The 15,133-nt window shown below is 38.5% G+C and overlaps 1 protein-coding gene across 1 annotated transcript; it reads left to right on the forward strand.

Annotated features, from left to right (window-relative positions):
* Nucleotides 1–3,613: 3,613 nt before the first annotated feature.
* Nucleotides 3,614–6,002, forward strand: LOC126912521 (boophilin-G2-like). The gene is made up of 6 exons (XM_050705016.1): nt 3,614–3,987; nt 4,589–4,667; nt 4,750–4,776; nt 4,863–4,972; nt 5,492–5,582; nt 5,860–6,002. Exons 1-6 carry the CDS (start codon nt 3,750–3,752, stop codon nt 5,978–5,980), a joined length of 666 nt encoding a protein of 221 aa, XP_050560973.1. The 5' UTR covers nt 3,614–3,749; the 3' UTR covers nt 5,981–6,002.
* Nucleotides 6,003–15,133: the final 9,131 nt, after the last annotated feature.

Genomic DNA, 15,133 nt, shown 5'->3' on the forward strand with positions numbered 1-15,133 from the left:
ATTAATTTAGTATGTCTCACGAAAGTAAAAAATTACCATCAACAGAATTTTATTAGATTTTGAAATCTTTCAACAAAAAGCCTTGGAAGCAAGAGATTTGATTGGTTCTACAGTAATGTGATTTTCTTCCCGAAGACTCCTTTTAGATCAAACAGTTGAGCGGCTCATTTCAAATAGGAGGCACCTTTAAACATCGGAGACTACAGATTTGTAATGATCTATTCTGCAACTTGAATTCTGGGTTCGATTCCCGCGATGTCTACTCAAGGAAAGATTGGATTTAGATCTAACAATGCAATCTGGTCAAACACGCAGCTTAGGAAGGTCCACTCTGGTCACCAAATGGCAATCTTCTGGTAGAAATGGTCATCATGAAATGAAATCAGTCCCTACCCACATTATTTGATGTTAGTGAACTGAGGGACTACACTGGGAATTTGCGAAATGAAAATTCTAGGATTTTGTAGTAGACTACATTTAATGGGTCGAAAAAAAAACAAAACCTTCAAGCCAAACGTATCTTTCCTCTTTCCTGCCTGTCTGTCTGTCACTACGGTAAAACGGGGTGAATATGGATCGAGAGGTGAATAGACAGAAGAGGGGTGAATAGATACTATGAAGAATTTCCCTGTACCAATTCACCTCTCTTCTGTCCCTATTCACCTCTCGATCCCTATTCACACTGTATTACGCTACGTATCTCATGAACAGGTGCTAGGATGGCTGAAGCTTCGTTAGTACCTGCACGTCTGCAGATGGAGTTTGATTTTACCCCGTGTCTATAAATAGGCTCACCTATCCTATCACATAGGTGGCTTCATAATTTGGCGAAAAGAAGATGTCACTTAACACCGTATGTGCACCTCTGTTTAATCCTTTGGGAATTAAGAAGCCTGATGTTATAACGTATTTACTAATTGACCGCAAAACCGGACCACTGGATTGGTAGGTACTAATCGTACCTATACATCTGAAGAGACTAGATACATGAATGGAAGCTAAAGAAGTAGGTAGGTAAGAATAGCTAACTAACTACCGACTATTGGAAGGGTCGTAGTAGGTGGCACTCAGTAATGTCTGCCTACCCGTGAGACATAAGATGACTACATAAATATCAATATCTATACATTATCTACATATTTACTTACACACAAACTAGATAATAATGTATTAAGGAAAAAGGAAATTCGGTGACAGAAAATCGTAAGTTATCTGTAACGAAATATCACATCCTCGACCGCACTTTCACGCGTCCCGATTAAATAGACGATTGGGATCAATCAACGCGATATGCGTCCGATATTTTAGGATATTGGAAGCCGTATATCATTTACGGTAAAAGGCTTTTAGGCTTGACTACAAAAATAGCGACGAGTTTCTGTTTACGCTTTACGACAAAGAGGACAATGCCTTTGTTAACACCTTAGTAGGGACCTATTGAGCTAGTGTTGAGGGCTTTTATAAATGTAGTAGGTACCGACTACCGAAGTTTTTACTTTCATATTTTAGGCACAAATTAGAATTCAAGGCTTATTCGTACCTATGTAATAACATATAACAGGTAGGTAGGTAGGTACCTAACTATATACCTACTTTCTATAAAAGTAACGGTACCTAATAAAACTCATAATAATGTTTAATGTGTAGGTCGATACTAAAACGGAACAAATACTTACTATACGTAGCTAGGTTAGGTAGATATTGGCTTTTCCATGATTAAATATATATAATGTTTAACAAACAATATTAATTACAGCTCCTGGAACAAAGCTCATAAATCTAAGCGATTAATATAGGTATATTTTTAATTTACAATTTACAAGCATCAGGCCGTCCATCGACGCCCGCCGTCGCTCGGAACAATGTCGTAATTTCATTTAAATCCTCTCTGGCTTCAGCCTACAAATCTTAGCGAAGCTTTCGAAATGATTGAATTTTTATGCGGCTGCCTGTCTGCTTTTATTTTGCTACCGTCGCTGTTTTTACATTATATTACGCTGGGAATAAGGCGGTCCATTCATTATCCTGAATTTTGTTGGTTTATACTGGCTGTCATTGCTATAATGGAAGAAATGGACCTGAGTGGTTCTGACACAATCCTGTTGGCCGAGGTTGAAAAGATTAATTTTAAAAATCTTTCCTGGTTTTACTTTATTTTCTGTCAAACTAGGTAATAAGCACATAGCTATACCTATAACTACAACTATTCAGCGTGTAGGTACCTAGTTCTTCATCATAAACTATAGGAACTACAATAAGCTTAACTATCTATAGGTACCTAAACAATACTTACGCACCTATCTTGTCTAGGTATTTAGTGTTTCTGTCTCGAAATCAATAATGCCCGCTCACAAACGAACGAAGCATCGTTGATATACCTAACTACTTACCTAGCTAATCGGCTTCGATACAGGCAATACATTGGCCACTTCATCAGACGTAAAGATTAAATAATCCCGCTAAGTCTGCGAGGCAATTGGCTTTGCAGCCATAACCGTAATGACAATTAATTATTAATCGTCGCCGGCGGAATCCTTTCGTAATCCTGCCTTCCGTCGACCGACGACGGACTAGACGGGATGAAAAACTATAGTAATTAATCCTACAGCTCGGAATTGTACATTTAAAAAGCTTTGTGAAGAGCTATCTGCTTTCTCGAAATTACATTTCTCATTAGGATTCTCCTCGGGGAATGCTAATTTGCAACATCGATAGAGCTTGTGATGAGATCTATTGTCTCTAATATACTATATTCTACATTATATCCAAGAGTAATTTTATATTAAAAGTACCTAACTTTTAATATGTAGGTAGATATTAGACATAATTCAAGTAATAGATATCACTATATCGCACTTTGGATGGAGTTTTTGTCTTTTTGAATGTATTAAGTACTCATACCTACACGTGGAAAATATTGAACTTCTCATTCTTCAGCAGCCACCTCTCCTGGATACTCCGCACCTGGATATCACCCGTTAAGGATCCTTCCAATAGAGTCCGTAGGTATATGCATGCACATTACTGATTACGGATGCACACACCCACCTTAAATGAGTATTGATTTTTATTACGGTGATAAATCGGTCGGCAAGCAGGGGAATTTAATGAGTGAGGCTAGGGATCCTGCAACAGTTTATCAGTGTCGCACAGGACACGGCGGGAATGCGGTCGACTGCGGCGGTCATACAGAATGGTGCGTCGTTAGCGTTAATCCGATTCGGGCATTGGAGCATTCGAGTATCCAACGTTGCCGGCATCCCGCCCCCTCCCGCGGAGCTCAGCAATGCGAGCTCAGGAATTTGAATGCAAATTGAAAATGCCATTAGATCAGCAAACATTCTGCTTGCCGATCAAACGTTGCAATGTGCTGGTAACGGACAAATAATCATTATCATTACTGTTCTGTCGCGGTGTCGCATTATACAGTCAGCTACATTCTTCTCAATCCGAGAGTAGATTTAGGATTGCTCAATAATTTCACAATGAAAATGTGTAGCAAGTTACTTATTTTTAACGCAAATAGAGCCATGTGTAGCGTTTACCGCAAGTTATAGGCATCTAAAAACTATTTGTTCAGTATGCTATTTTACTAACCTTTTGCGCACATTTTAAACTTAAATAGGTAAGTAAATATACAAAAACGTATCATTTCGCTGTGCGCGAGCGATAACTGGTTTATGACGATATAAATTCTACGCTTAAAATATATTTTCATGCTACAGTACCTGTCACATAGTTAATAAAAGATGGGAAAACGTATTTTTGAAATTAAAAATCTTTATGTTTTTATAATTTTGGTCGTGTTGGGTGTATGTTCAAATGAAGATTTTTCTGGGGATGATTATTCTACAACGCTGACTACAGCGAAGACGTACGCTTATGTTTCACCGAAGCCCAGCAGTTCGTACAGAAGAATCGATATGGCCTTAGATGAGTTCAATACACCGGTGAACCCACTCCGCGGCCAGCAACCAGGGAGGAGAAGTCAGTATCTACTTTTATTTTAGTAAATCCTCTGTTAATCCAAGTGATTTTGTTATCTTTTATAGTCTTGTCACCATCGATTACTCGATCTGTATAGATGGATTCCTTTTAAAGCGTGGAAACGTTAGAATTTCTTTTTTATTTGCATTTTGCGACCTCGGTTATTACCGATTATGATGTCTGCAAACCGTCATTAGATAGTTTTCAACAAGTCCAGGTTTGTCCCACTTCTCCTTTTTTGTGGTGGTATGGGGGTCCATGGGCAGTAATGATTGCCCATAAGACTATTTATCTGTTCTTGTTGATAAAGTTAAAACAATTAAAAGAGAGAGAAGATAGTCATTGTCTTCAAAAAGGACCTTTATACGATCTTTTTCTTCTCCTCTAGTAATATCTTCTGATTTATTTCTTTGCGGGAACCAAGATAGTCATTCATGTCCCTGAGACGCGCCGGACTTCAGTGTTCCGGTGTTGTCATGGTTGTATCTACTATAGATCCTGGCTTATAGGAGTTGCAGCGGTTTGGGAGGTTGTGGCGGGCTTGTTCCATTAAAAAAGGACCTTTATAATACAAATAGTTGCCACTATTGTCTTGTTGTAGGTAACTTAAAGGCTGTATGGAAATGGGATGTTTGGTGTCAGTTGCAGCCTAAAGTTGGTACATGTACTGCAGAAGAAAAGTGAGTTAATAGACTTTATCACGTTACGATTGAGATTAAGATTATTCTTTAGTATTACAGAGAATTGGTAATTGTTTTACAGGGCGAAGGTGGGATCGCCAAGAGGAAGGTTAGTCTTTTTTGCTTTTCTCTTTCTGTTTTAAAGTGTAAATATTTATAGGCGTAAGTATCCACTAAGATCCTGTTTAATTGCAGCTTCTACTATAATGCGCAGTTGGATGCATGTCAGTCATTCACTTTTTCGGGATGTGACGGCAATAAGAACAATTTCCCGACCTTGATTGACTGCGAACGCCACTGTAAAGGTACACATACGTTCCATTGTATGTTTTATTTATTTTTTTGAGTGGGAAACTCATCCAATTTCTTCTTCCACTTTCGGCGATTCGAGAGGGAGTGTCAGACTCTTACTGACTAAAAACCACCCCGTTGCTACACCTGCTTTTCAAATACTCTATTTTCTTATACCATTATACATTGGACAGCTTAGCAGGTTTAACTTCGATATAGAAGAGTACGTATGAAGAATTCAACTTGGATGACATTGGGTAGGTGATTCCCAAGTCCCAAAGTCGTCTGGACTACGACCTATCTAAATTAAGTTCCTAAACTCAGGACCCACCTTCTGAGAATTAAACCGTTATCAATATGAATAATAAAATACAGAACGGTTGATTAGTGCCTTTTTCTATAGACAAGGCCCACAAAAAATTAGCTTGCGACCCACCAACGGGTAACCCATAGTTTAGGAAACCTTGACATAGGGAATCCTTATGTGAAAGCTTACGTCCAGTAAAGATTTTTCTTTATTTATATGATTTTAGGTTCAGCCTTAATGGCAATAAAAGAAACGGAAAAAACACCATTCTGCGATTTACAACCTAATGCTGGACTATGCATGACTTTGACACAAAGGTGAGTATTGAAATTATTTAACTCATTATTTCTTATCCTTAAAGTTAAAATTTTTCTCCCACCTTAAAATTTTCTAAAGAAAGCTCTCCGAAATCATCCAACGACTTCGCCTTGAGCGAGGCGAGAGGGAGTGTCACTGACCAAAACCATCCCGTTCCTACTCCTGCTTTTCGAGCCGGAGCCCCGGTAAACCCGCTAGGCAGTCCGCAGCTCCGGCCGGAAGGGACCTAGGGACCTAATATTAACTAACCGTTACATATTATCTACTTCTTTTAAGGTACTATTACGACATTAACGAGAATGAGTGCAAAGTTTTCCTGTACGGAGGCTGTGGAGGAAACCAGAACAGATTCAAGACTCATTCTCAGTGCATGGAGAGATGTACAGAGGAAAAATAAATGTTTAGGTTACATTATCTCAGATTATTGTTTCAATTGTGCTTTAGGAAGCATGTAAGTAACGACATCACCAGTTTGCCACAATCTGCCCAATGGCGGTTATCACTTATTTGCTCACCATATGTCGCAAACGTAGGAAGATTTTTTGTCCAATCGCTGCAAATATTGAACGTGCAATGATGTGACAGACTAATTCATCATTTGTCAGTGGTATCTAGAAATGATCTTAGAAAGTATATAAAATGCGGAAAAAGTCACATTGGTCGCTTGCCGTTGATAGGTTTCGAAACCGCACTCTTATGCATGAGAAGCGGTCTTTAATCTGCGGGTCACCACGACATAATCAGATGGGTTTAAACAATGATAATATACAGCTGAAATTATCGACAGATACCAGTTCATTCAGTGTAATTGTTACTGGCGGCAACATTGCCCTTTGAGATGTTTGATTAAGTCCCGGGTTGCTGATGGATGGCCCTAGACGATTGCTTCGTTACTGACAATCGATGAGTGGGACGATTCGCTGATAAAGTGATAAAATACGTAGGTAAGTAGGTACGTCATGTCATGATCGCGTGGATAGGATATCGGGATTTTATAAGGCTTTTTAATTAGATTCCGTTAGGTATGTTTTTTATGGGGTTGGAGGCTTGATTTGGGCTGACTGATGGTAAGTGATCAGAACCGCTCGTGGGCATTTGGACCACTACAGATGTGATGTGTTAGGATCATTTTTGACCCTATTATTAATGTTTTTTTTTATTTATTTGTCTCCAACTTTACGAGAAGAGGCATTTGTTCAACTGCGGGTACTTAAAGGCTGTTAGTGTTTGGAAATGCGCTTAGTATAATTTAGAATAAGTACATCGATTAATGCTTGTTACAAAAATTGTATTTTTTTGAATAAATTTTATGTAAGACCAGAAACTTGGAGTCGCAAGGTCTTATCACAAGATGTTCATCCAAACTCATTCCGGCACAATAATAGTAGCGAGTAGCGAACGCAGCGGAGTGAAGCGAAAGCAGGAGAAGAAATTTTTGCGAAGTCGTTTAAATAAAAACAGTTCCGCCGCTGGCAATTACTGAAGTCTCGCCGGCCTTAATCCTCGTCCTGACGAAGAAAAACTCCTCTAATTAATAGTGCAGCATCCGGATTAATTATGCGGAGATCCGTTCCCCGCCCGTTCCTATTATTTGAATTTCGTTAGTTACTTTATTTTCTCAACTATTCTATAAGGGGAAGAATTAATAAAGTAGTGCCACGTTTCTGAATAAATCTACGAGAACTGGTAATTGGATTGGAGTGGAGTCACTACTTACTTATTGCAAGTTTTTATTAAGAAAATATTTCAGTTTTATCTTCAACTAGCTACTTCCACGCGGTTTCACCCGCTCTGCTCGGCTCCTATTGGTCATAGCGTGATGTTTTATAGCCTATAGCCTTCCTCGATAAATGCACTATCCAACACAAAAAGAATTATTCAATTCGGACCAGTAGTTCCAGGGATTAGCGTGTTCAAACAAACAAACAAACTCTTCAGCTTTATAATATTAGTACGTATACAATGTGATAGGCGTGGGACTTCTAACCCGTTAAGGCTGAGTACTACATCTAATTTTATCGACAAAAATAATAATATGGGGGGTTGAACCCCTAATTGAAAATATTGAAAAATAGTGATTTTTTCGGTAAAAATAATTCACAAATGATTTTTTTTCTCACCAAAACATTATCAAACATATGAAAAAAGTAATGAATTAGTTAGCCAAGGTTATTAGGTACCGTTAGTCGTTTTTTTTTGTTTCTACGACGCATACAACCTTTGATATTAAAAAAAGTAAAAAGAATATTAAAATAGCCATAACTTTTAGGGGAGGGGATTCGACCACTTCGACCCCCGACTTTTGTCGATAAAATTAGGTGTAGAACTCGGCCTTAACGGGTTAGAAGTCTCGCCCCTATCACATTGTAGATTAATTACACTACTCTACAAAATTTCGCAACAGAGTAACTGCATTTACTTTCTGTCTAGTTAAACATTACTGATAACGAATATAATCACCAAAAGTCTCCTACACGTCAGGTTTTTTTTTTATTATTATTAATGTAAACGTATGGTATACGCCCAAATTAAATACGATTCGAACCATTTTAGTTTCTTATTGAGGGTAGATACTAAAATAAATGTCCATAATCGTTTATTACGCATTGTCACTTGTTATTTAACTCTTTTCCGTGTGCTGTTCTCGGTGAATTCGAGTAGCTTTTTACTTTTTTTAGTTCAAAATGGCTAAAATCGCTAAACGTACTTGTGTTAATTCTGCAGATTCATTTTGTTTTATATGTGGCTCGTTTACAACTTCTACACAAAGAAGAGTAATCAGTGAAAATGTTAAGATGTTATACGAGAGTTATTTTGGTTTTACTATCGGTCACCAAGACAAAGAATGGGCACCTCACCGATGTTGTGTTACGTGTATTGCAAATTTAAGTAACTGGATGAATGGAAAGCGTTCTTCAATGCCATTTGCTGTCCCAATGATCTGGCGTGAGCCTACTAGCCATGATGTGGACTGTTACTTCTGCTTAACAAATGTCGTGGGCTTTTCAAGAAAAAACAAAGGTAACATTGTTTATCCCGACACTTCTTCAGCTACAAGACCGCTTCCACATAGCGAAGAGTTACCGATACCAGTTCCTCCAGTGGCAATGGAAATCGTTTCCGAGGCATCTTTAGATACAGCTTCATCGTTTGTTCCATCTTATGATGATAGAAGTAGAGAACCCCATTTGATAGAACAGCCTGAACTAAACGACTTAGTCCGCGATCTTAATCTGTCCAAACAACATGCTGAACTTTTAGGATCCAGATTACAACAATGGAATCTTTTAGCGAAAGATACAAAGATAAGTGTATTTAGAGACCGTAATAAACATTTGTCAACATTTTTTAGGGCTGAAAACAAATTGTGTTACTGCATAGATCCAGATGGTTTGATGGTGAGTTTAGGCATTAAACATGAAGCCAATGAGTGGAGATTGTTTGTGGACTCGTCGAAATCCAGTCTCAAAGCAGTGCTGTTACACAATGGTAACACAAAGCCTTCAGTTCCTGTGGCCTACGCGATCGATATGAAAGAAACTTACGAGAGTATGGCGCTTATCCTTAAATCGATAAACTACGATCGTTTTAAGTGGCAATTATGTGGAGATTTAAAAGTCATTGGTTTGTTGCTTGGACTTCAGGGGGGTTTCACCAAATACTGTTGTTTTCTTTGTCTTTGGGATAGCAGAGCAACCCAGAAACACTATACTGTTAAAGAATGGCCAGAAAGACAATCGTTTGTACCGGGGAAAGAAAATGTAAAATATATCCCACTTGTTGATCCAAAAGACGTGCTTCTTCCTCCTTTGCACATTAAACTTGGACTCGTTAAAAATTTTGTAAAAGCTCTCAATAAGGAAGGCCCGGCTTTTCAATATTTAAAAACAATTTTTCCAAAACTAAGCGACGCCAAATTAAAGGAAGGCATTTTTGTGGGCCCACAAATACGCAAACTTATGAAAGATACAGATTTTGAAAAAAAACTCAACGACATTGAATTAAATGCTTGGAACTCACTGAAATGTATCATTAGGCAATTTTTGGGAAATATAAAATCAGAAAATTATGAACAAATCGTTACAGACTTATTAAAAAATTACCAAAAAATGGGCTGCAGAATGTCGTTAAAAATCCATTTCCTGCATTCTCATTTGGATTTTTTCCCGCAAAACTTAGGAGCTGTGAGTGATGAACAGGGGGAAAGGTTCCATCAGGACATCATTACTATGGAACAACGATACCAAGGTCGATGGGATCCAGGGATGTTGGGAGATCATTGTTGGTTCCTCATGAGAGAAACTGACCTTGATTATAAAAGAAAATCGCCATACGCAAAGAAAAAATCCACCTGATTCTTTGGTTTTGGCTTTTTACTATAGATTTGGTCAGGTTTATTGTAATTAATTAAAAAATATTTGTAATTAATTATTATTTTTTAAATTTTTACATTACCAAACCACAAAATAGCCCTGAAAACAGTAAAAAAAAGAATGTACAATAACAGAAAATCCTGACGTGATGGAAAAATTTGGGCATCAGATTTGGCTTTAGCGATATCGGTTTAACCAGAATTTAGTACTCAGCTTTATGTTGCGCTCCATACCCATTTTTTTGTAGAGTAGTGTTATTATAACACAAGTCTAAAGAAAAAGGGTGAATGTATTTTTTTATGGTATAACCCGGCAAACGAGTAAACGGATCACCTGATGGAAATTAAGTTAGGAATTTAAGGGTTGTTGGGGAATCGGGGATTAGGAAGGGAGGTAATTGGGCCTCCGGTAACCTTACTTACACAACGAAACGCAACGCATAATTTGTAATCAGAAAATATAATATATTGCTTAAGTTATTCCATATCTACGATACATGGGAATTCACTGTTTATTTATACACAACACTTTAAAGAAAATGGGTATTAGTACTCGTATACAATAGTACATACCCACTTCAATTTAAACCTTTAGGGAAAAACAGCCATTATGTAATATTTAATTGTATTGTGTTATTGTTATTCAAATTGAATGAACGGAGGAAAATAGGAACAATGCTTTATAATTACGTTCGCCTGCGTCGCGGTGGCAGTCTGATCAAGTTGATGGATGTCTCAAGAGAACCTTATTTACTAAAACAAAGCTGATTGTGATATATAGGTACCTATCTATTATTTTTCTTGTCTCTTCATTGAGAAGACAGTTCTGTTATTTATGGACATAATTTATTTACTTCTATTCCATTTTGCTTGATTGGACGGCTGGAACGGACGCTGATGATATTGTTTTCTAACACTTAGGTAGGTATAGTCTTTTTGTGAAGTCGTTGATTTACGTAAAAGACTAGCTATTTTTACTCCAAAAATATAGTCATAGACTTAAACTGCACGGTTGGCGCGGTGGCTGGGCAACTGACTGCTGCTTAACGTGCAGCACGTTAAGCAGCAGTCAGTTGCCCAGCTAAGCTAAGCATGGGTTCAGTTCCCATACATATACTCTTTGTGTGATCCACAAATTGTATTTCGGGTCTGGGTGTCATATTCATTCCTACTCCTACCCTTCGGTAAACCCGCTAGGTAATCCGCAGCTCCGGATTAGGCATCAGCCCTACTGGCCCCATCTGTGGTGGTCTGAAATCTGGATAAACCTCCGGAGTATACAAAGGTTATGCTGTTATGTTAATAAAGATGCAGCTTCTACTATTTACCCACAATTTTTTCTAAATAAATCGTGCCGTAATCAGTGAATTGAAAAGCAAAACGCAAGATATTTTGGACGCAGTGTTTACGTAAAACTTTAATGTTTGCTGAATCAATGCGAGTGTTGTTGTAGCACTAGATACTAGTTAGCGTTTCAGAACTAGACTAGGTACTTGCTTTACTTACTACTTAGTACTTGTATATAAGTGAATTAATTTCGAAAGTGCTTGTTCTTGCGTACAGTATCCGAATGATTTTCTAGATTATCATGTTAGACGTCATGGAGGCCGAATATTCTTCGTTGGTCGAGTAGTCGCAAGTGAGACTGCTGGGCAAGGGGTCTCGGATTCGATTCCCACGTTGGCAAAGTATTCCTGGGCTATTTTTGGCTTTTCGAAAATTTGTCAGTAGTCTGGAATTGTGCGTAATATGTGGCAATAGGCTCACTACCTATTACATAGGACTTACAAAGGTGAAATGTAAGTGTATATTGTATAGTAGCAATACGTGCCGTAATTTGCAGTGTGCACCTCTGCTTATTCCTTACGGTATATAAGGCGCAACGATACTTAGATACTGTCGATGTTGTTTCACGTCGGTTTTCTGTGAGGCCGTGGTATCACTTCGGTTGAGCCGGCCCATTCGTGCCGAAGCGTGACTCTCCCTCTTATTAAGTACTCAATGCTTTTCTAACCTTTTACCTTTTGTTGAGCCAGTTCTACGATCTCTTGTAAACAAACATTTTCTCTCTATTTATATCTATTCTGTAGCGAAACTCCAAAGTCTTTTGTTTTAATTAAAACTCCAGTGCTAGTGGGTACGCAGTTGTAATATTCATAGTTTCTTTTACGTAGTTTTATGGAAACTTTGTGAAAACTATCTGAGAGGATAAAACTAAAAGTTGAAACTTGTAGTACGGGGAACTTGTAATAAGATAATGATCGTTAAATAAATGATCCAAGTGGATTCCTTCTTTCTGAATAGATTTAGCTAAAAGTATAGAAGGTATGTTTTGTATGCCAATTAAGTTCTAGTTTTTCATCATTCATCGCTAACACCAACTGCGCAAAGAGACAAATTTCATACAAATTCTTATTTGAGGTTTCCCCTTTTGCAGTGTTGGTTACGATTTGTTTGTCTAAAAGAAATTTTGTGTTTAAACTGCTCTAAAATCTCGGGAATAGCTGAACCGATTCTGCTGATTCTTTTTTATTGGGTTTAGCGTAAACAGTTCTGCAGTGAATTCACGTTTTTATAATCACCCTTAGGAGTTATGGCACCCGATAGTGGGTGGATAGTTCTACCAATTTTTTAAGGGGAAAGACAATCTTTCTCCTTCAAAGACTTCTCCCGCCTTGGGCGACGCAACAGGGAGTGTCAGACTCTTACTGACTAAAAACTACCCCGTTTCTACTCCTGCTTTTCGAGCCGGAACCCCGGTAACCCGCTAGGCAGTCCGCAGCTCCAGCATTCCGGGCGTACTTGCATATAAAAAATAGTAATATTTTGCTATTTGGCCATTTATATCTACATCGGCTTCAAATCACTTACAATTTTCGCTTGTAAATTACAAATTCAGTTTACAGAGACCTTTGTTGTGTTTTCAACAACACTGTTGTTGTTGTTGTTATCGTGGACATCCGAAATTCGTAGTTGCAAACAATGGCGAGTGCAGTCAGTAACTGAGTCTAATTTATCGCTTGTCCGGACAGATTTACTGCCACAATGTGAAGCGAAAGGCAATTTTTTAAAAACACGACTACTGGCTTTGCTAGTTACCACTTTCGAAGGATACAAATGGTTCGTTCACAGTGAATTTTATATGCTAAATACCTCAATGTCTGGTCTAAATTGGCTTCCAATTTATTCTCATGATGAACCGGTGAATTCTAAATTGGCAGTGCAGTGACGTGATTGTAGGATGGTGAAGTGTGAAGTGGGTTGCAATAATGAGCTTCTAACTAGATCGACTGTTAATTGTATGAATGACGCGAAGTTTTGTTGGTATAATAAAGGTTATTTTTACATTTTGCCCCACAGTGGGATCCTTTTGTGTCGTAGATGCGTTTACAAATATACAAGTTCACACACATGACACACAGAGCCAGACCTGAAACAACAATTTGTGGATCACACTACACAGTGTAAGCACGTGTCGAACAAAACTAATCTAACCCGCTACACCTCTTTTTTCGCGGAAATCCATACCCCTATGACCTAGAGATAATCAAAAATAAATATTAGGTACCTACCTACCTAGATCTTTGGAAGTTGATTGATTGAAACGTTCTAAGGAACCTAATCCCCAAACGGAGCTTGATTATCTAAAAAAATAAGGAAAGATAATTTAATCAACCTTCAGCGTTTATTTACACTGTACGGTACTTTTATGTGCCCTTGTGAAGGATAGGAGATTTTTTTAATGGAATTGTGGGCAAACGAGCAGACGGTACACCTGATGGTAAGCGATCAGCGCCGCCCATGGACACCCGCAACACCAGAGGAGTCACAGGTGCATTGCCGGCCTTTATTTGTGTATAGTTTATTCATGTGTAAATCAATCATACAACTTTTTGACAAAGTAACTCAACTAGTTTCAAGCTGCACCAGGGACTCATAGGCATAGTAATGAGCAGTATGGAGAGACACTACAGGCCCTGACATGGTCTCTGCCTATTCTTTTGGAGATTAAAAGGCGTCATGATTTTCTATAGATCTATTAAAGCTTATTATTTTACACCGACGTGTGGAGTTGTATGGAGTTTCTTGCTTGTTCTTCCAATCGAAGTTACACTTTGGGACAAGCACCTAGCTTCAGTGACTGACAGACGGACGGACAATTCAGTTTGACGTTTTAAATGTGCCTAATTGAGGATTCATTGAAATAAATGCTTTGACTTTGACTTATCTACGTATGAATAACTGAACAGCAAACTGTTTAAATATGTAAGGCATAACTGTGTCTTTTTTTTTTTTTTTTTTTTTTCAGGGGGGAAAATCATCCAATGACTTCTCTCGCCAGGGCAAAGCGAGATGAGTGTCAGACTCTTACTGACTAAAAACCACCCCGTTCCTACTCTTGCTTGTCGAGCCGGAGCCCCGGTAAACCCGCTAGGTAGTCCGCAGCTCCGGATTAAGCATCAGCCCTACTGGGCCCCATCTGTGGTGGTCTGATGGCTCTTTGAGGCGCGCGCGGAACGCAACGCGCCGCAACGGGTCTGGTTCTGGTCGGGCGGCGAGCTACCCTTGCTCGCCGTCCGCAGAATAACGGTGGCCGGAGATCGTCACGCGATCCCCGACGCCCGGAGCATAACTGTGTCTAGTGTTCATAGTCTAGCCTCATATTCATTTATCATTCTTCGGAATATTACAATAATTATTCTACACCTCAACCTATTGTAGACACACAAAATATTAGAACGAACGAACGTAACGGGATGGTTTTAGTCAATAAGAGTCTGACACTCCCTTTCGCCTCGCCCAAGGCGGGAGAAGTCGTTGGATGATTTTCGGCGGCTGCCGCGCAACGTGTCGCGGGTTCGGCTCTTTGTGTGATCCACAGAGAGCACGCGGCACTGATCGCTTTTACCATCAGATGACCCGTCTGTTCATTTGCATAGATTAGATTGTAGATAGGCATCAGCTTACTTCTTAGAATACTTTTATAGTCAGACACACTTTTTTTCTCAACATCTTTTTCTAATATTTAAAGTTTTAGTAAAATAAGTATAAAAGGCATAAATTGTAAACCTAACATAGAATTTAACATTAAACCTAACTCGAAATTACAAAAAACGTTCTTCTTTTTCACATATTTATTCATGAGGCAGTTAAATAAAATTTTTGTAAGAGATAAGT

Source organism: Spodoptera frugiperda, chromosome 26 (assembly GCF_023101765.2).
Source record: "Spodoptera frugiperda isolate SF20-4 chromosome 26, AGI-APGP_CSIRO_Sfru_2.0, whole genome shotgun sequence".
NCBI classification, from domain to species: domain Eukaryota; kingdom Metazoa; phylum Arthropoda; class Insecta; order Lepidoptera; family Noctuidae; genus Spodoptera; species Spodoptera frugiperda.

Excerpts from the sequence above, each read along its gene's own strand:
- LOC126912521 (XM_050705016.1), top strand. The coding sequence starts at position 3,750 with ATGGGAAAACGTATTTTTGAAATTAAAAATCTTTATGTTTTTATAATT. Across the intron at positions 4,777-4,862 it reads GTGGGATCGCCAAGAGGAAG|CTTCTACTATAATGCGCAGT; the intron begins GTTAGTCTTTTT and ends GTTTAATTGCAG. Across the intron at positions 5,583-5,859 it reads TGCATGACTTTGACACAAAG|GTACTATTACGACATTAACG; the intron begins GTGAGTATTGAA and ends ACTTCTTTTAAG.